The 5,000-nt window shown below is 48.7% G+C and overlaps 1 protein-coding gene across 1 annotated transcript in view; it reads left to right on the forward strand.

Annotated features, from left to right (window-relative positions):
- The window catches only part of LOC107106595, a 450,486-nt gene that overhangs the window by 139,865 nt on the left and 305,621 nt on the right, over positions 1 to 5,000 (forward strand). Inside the window, 1 exon segment of the mRNA XM_015406776.1 lies at positions 4,704 to 4,985. Coding sequence (XP_015262262.1) covers positions 4,704 to 4,985 — 282 coding nt within the window.

Here is a 5,000-nt window from a genome sequence, read left to right on the forward strand (position 1 = left end):
CGTCGTGCTGGTGTCCGTTAGGGGAGAGCTCGCGGTATGGGCGAGGAAATCTCATTCCTCGAGGACTGGTATGACGCAGGGGTCCCCAACTTGGTACCTGCAGGCACGACAGCCCCTGCCAACACCTTTTCTGGCTCCCGCTGTTTTTAGAAACCCCCAGCAGGGTTTCTGATTGGCTGTGCAGATTTTTTAAAACTGTTGCTTTGGCAGCAGCTACCCCCACAGCACAAGGAGCTTCGCCGTGTGACTGAAGCTGCGGCAGCCATTTTGTGGCCGGCTCCACCTCCCGCGGCAGCCATTTTGACTGGGCCCACCATGCTGTGCCAGAAGTCCAAAGGGACCCACTGGCTCAAAAAAGCTGTGGACCCCTGGTGTAACGGATGAGGCCGTAGCTCGGTGGTAGAACATCTGCTAGGCACGTGGGAGAGCCCAGTTTCAATCCCCAGCATCTCCAGTGACACAGTCTCAGCTGAAAATAAAGGCCTTTCTCTGCCTACGTCCCCGCCCTGTTAGAGTTTCCAGCTAGATGGTCTCCCTCCCCCTTCCCTTCATTTCTTACAGCCTCCAGTCAGAGGCGGGCTTCCAAGCTTGCCAGACCGAACGTTCTGCTGATTACAAAACTGAGGGGAGGCTTTGCTCAAATGACACTTCAGATCATTTTTGTGTTCGTACATCTGGTGCATTAGAGACTGTAGACCACCTGACATATAACGTTTTCAGAGGGTAGCCAGGTTGGTCTACAGTAGAACAACTACGTTTGAGTCCAGTAGCTCCTTTGAGACCAACAAGATTTTCGGGATAGAAGCTTTTGAAAGTCAAAGTTCCCTTACCTGACAGAGAGAGCTTTGACTCTTGAAAGATTATACTTGGAAAGATTATACTTGGACAAAGAGATCTTTTTTTTTTAAATTCTTTTTATTAATTTTTCATAAGCAGATTTCAGTAACATTACTATGAGCAGATTTCAATAACTTTGCATACAATTTATCATGTAGGGTTGTGGATATAGCTTTCATATATAGACAATGACGACACAAAAAAACCCAAATTAACATTAACTGTAGGCATGTTTCGATTTCAACGTAGGTGTTTCGATTTCAACGTAGGTATTTATTAGTTTCGAGACCAAGGTAAGTGAGCAATTCTCCTATTCATTCAGAACCAATTCGCACTTTAGCACAAAGAGATCTTTGACTATTGAAAGATTATACTTGAGAAATCTTGTTGGTCCTCTTAAGGTCCTACTGGACTCGATTCTAGTGCTTATCCTATTCTGTGATCAATGGACTGTTCCCCGAAATCTTCAGATTGTTCCTATCCTGGTTAGATATCAGCTTCCTTTTGAATCTTAGGTGTGATTTCTCTTTCGCTTGCAGACTCTGTTCCAGAAGTAACTTGATCTGTTGCCACATGTTTGGCATTATCGATCCCCCTTAAAATGCTACGAAGACAGGTTCTAGTCTGTTGATTTTTACGGGAGAGCAGGAACTCATTAGCATAATAGGCCACACCCAACAACATGAACTCATTAGCATATTGGGCCACACCCCTGACAGCACAGCTCATTAGCACATTAGGCCGCACCCCCATGTTGCCAGAAGTGTGGTCATCCAGCCACACCCACCTTTTGCTTGTTATTCTGTTTACCTTGTTTGTTGTCAAAACCCAGGGCCTTTTTTTGTAGCAGGAACTCCTTTGCCTGTTAGGCTACACACCCCTAACGTAGCCAATCCTAATGAGTTTCTGCTGTTGGATGTGGCCTATTATGCTAATGAGTTCCTGCTGGGCGTGGCCAACTTGGGAGCCAGCCGGAACTCCATTCCTGTGCGTTCCTGCCCAAAAAATAGCCCTGGGTGTTGTAATATTTTATCTGTTGTACTATTCTGTTGTACTGGTTTTCGGTTCAAGACCTTTGGCCAGATGAGATTATTAAGGAAAGGATGGCCCCTCAGTCGGTAGAAGGCAACTTTGTATGGGGTGCAGAGGGGCACCCATGTTAGCTCTCGTGATGGACTGTCAAGTGTTAGTACCTAACACAGTCCGAGAGCCTTTGAGTGACAAGCTGTTCAGACAGAATTCTGGGAGCTGACGTTTGAAGAAGAGACCGTTCAGCACTGACTGAGGACTCTGCTGTTGCAGGTGATGTCTCCCTTTGAGGAAGGCCCGGCACAGAAGGTGCTGCTGGACCCCTGGCGAAGGCCACGCGTCGGGGGGCTCACACTGGAGGGCGGTGCAAGGGCCTCCTTGTTGGGTAAGGATCCTCGCGCGTTGGAGTTGCTTGTTTCTTTTTTTGCCAAGTATTTTGTGTGTGTGTGTGTGTGCCTGGAAGTCATGGTTGGCTTCTGGAGACCCCTAGTGGGGCTTGGACGTTTCAGAGAGTTGGCTTACCGTTGCCTGCCTTTGTGTCCCGGCCCTGGTATTCCTTGGAGATCTCCTTTCCAAGTCCTTGCCAGGGCTGGCCCTGCTTCGTTTCCAATATGATGAGATTGGGCTTGCCCGGGCTCTCCAGGTCAGGGCCTGAGCTGCTTGGTTCTTGAGACGAAAAAAGGAACATCAGCTGGTGCTTCTGCACATCCTGATAGTTGACTCCTAGCATCCTCGATCTCAGGGGAGGTTTACTGGAGGGAGATCCTAGCCTCCCAAATTGGCCATTCCATACCTCTTGTACGATGCCACTGTCTTCAGATAATTCTGCCCTGGGACCAACTGGATTGTCACCCCACATAACAGAGACCCAGCAGAACCAGAATAGTAGCTGACGCCCAGATGTATCTAGGGCTGGTTCCTCCAAGGCCCGTTAATTCGTTTTGCTTCTTTTGAGCTTGGCCTGTGAGGAGCACCCTGGATTTTGGGTACTTTTTTCTCCTGGACGGATAAAGAGTCCTGGTTTGCAGTGAGGTAGTCCAGGCTATATCATTTCAGACTACAGGAGGGGTCTTGTGTGGTTGAATGCTCCTCCAAACATTCCCTGCACTGAGAGAATTAGCAGGCCAGGGAGACAGGCTCAAGCCAAGCCTGTTCCTGAACAGCTAGCTTTCTATATGTAGGTCTCTTTTTTATGGTGAAGCATTCAGAGTATCAGATACTTTAGTGTACAAAAACGTCCCTGATCCTTGAAATGTAGCATGTCAAGGAGAAAGCTGGGCAAGAAATGCTAGATCTACATGCTAGTTTTCTATGTGAAGGGACTTTTTTGTTTTTGTACAGACAGCATTGAGCCTGGTGAGGAAAAACATCCCTGATCCTTGAAATGTAGCATGTCAAGGGAAAGGCTGGGCGAGAACTGCTAGATCTACGTGCTGGTTTTCTAAGTGAAGAGACTTTTTAATTTTTGTACAGACAGCATTCAGCCTGGGGAGGAAAAACGTCCTGGGTCCTTGAAATATAGCATGTCAAGTGGAAGGCTGGGCGAGGACTGCTAGATCCACATGCTAGTTTTCTAGGTGCAAAGATTTTTTTGTTGTTTTTGTACAGACAGCATTCAATCTGGTGAGACCTGTAGTCTGAAATGGTACACATTTCACCTCCACCTTGAGTACTGAGCGAAAACGCTGATGCTATTAATTTTGTTTATTTGTTTCATTTATACCCCACCTTTTCCCCCAATGGGGTCCCAAAGCAGCTTACATGATTCTGTCCTCACAACAATCCTGTGAGGTAGGTCAGGCTCAGAGATGGTGTGACTGGCCGAAGGTTACCCACTGATCTCCCATGGCGGAGCTTGGGGCTCCCAGATTCTACCATACCACTCTGGCTATCTTATGCTAGGTTCCCCTTCTTGGCAAAGGGAAGGATTTATTTATTTATTTATTTATTTATATTTACATTTATATCCCGCCCTACCCCGAAGGCTCAGGGCAGCTAACAAGGGCACTGTGTGCCGCGTTAAAACAATAACATATAATTTAAAACCAATAAATTACAATAAATTACGATAAATTACAATAAAATATCATCACACACTTAACAAGACGGGGAGATCTTAACCTCACATAACTGCATCCTGTAATTTTATCCTCGGAGCCGTGTCCAGCACTTCGTTCCACCCTTGGGGGCCAGGCAGTCAGGTGTTAATATGCCAGGACCAGTGTTCCCTCTAAGCTGAGTTAGTGTGAGCTAGCTCACAGTTTTTTAGCCTCCAGCTCACGCATTTTTGTCTTAGCTCAGGACGGACGGCTTCAGAGCAAACTAATTTATGCAGCAGCCAAATCGCTCGCTCACAGCTTTAATGCCAGTAGCTCACAAAGTCAAATTTTTGTTCACAAGACTCCACACTTAGAGGGAACATTGGCCAGGACATAGGGGTACAGGTGGAATAGTGGTGGTGGCGGCTCCTACTCGAAAGCCTGGCGGAAGAGCTCCGTCTTGCAGGCCCTGCGGAACTGGGAAAGGTCCCAGTTCTATTCTGTTGTACTGGTTCATCCTCTCTTTGGCATGTCTGTGTTCCTGCTGGCAGGTGATGACGAGAAGATATGTAGGAAGGAGAGAGACCTGCTGGAAAGTTCCGGGGGCCTGGCCCCGTCTTGGATGCTGTCAGGTCGAGCAGAACTAAACGCTCCCCACTGTCCGGATCGGGGGGAAGCTTCGGAGAGCCTGTATGAGAACCACCTGGAGGAAGGAGTGGGGAAATTCATCAATTCACAGGGGACATATGAGGACCTAGACGAGAGCCTCATGCAGCAGATAATCCCGCCCAGCGAGAGAGACAACTCCTGCCACGTGTGCGGGAAGGCCTTCCGGCGGAGGTCGAACCTCATCGCGCACGAGAGGACCCACTCGGGGGAGAGGTGGTACAACTGTTCGGACTGCGGGAAGAGCTTTGTCAGCCGGGCCGCCTTCCTGATCCACCAGCGGGTACACACCGGGGAGAAGCCGTACAAGTGCTCGTACTGCGGGAAGGGGTTCAACACCGGCTCGAGCCTCACCCGGCACAAGAGGATCCACACGGGCGAGAAGCCGTACGAATGCTTGGGCTGCGGGAAGCGGTTCGGCGACTACCC

Source organism: Gekko japonicus, unplaced genomic scaffold (assembly GCF_001447785.1).
Source record: "Gekko japonicus isolate JY-2015 unplaced genomic scaffold, Gekko_japonicus_V1.1 scaffold542, whole genome shotgun sequence".
Classification (NCBI taxonomy): Eukaryota; Metazoa; Chordata; class Lepidosauria; order Squamata; family Gekkonidae; genus Gekko; species Gekko japonicus.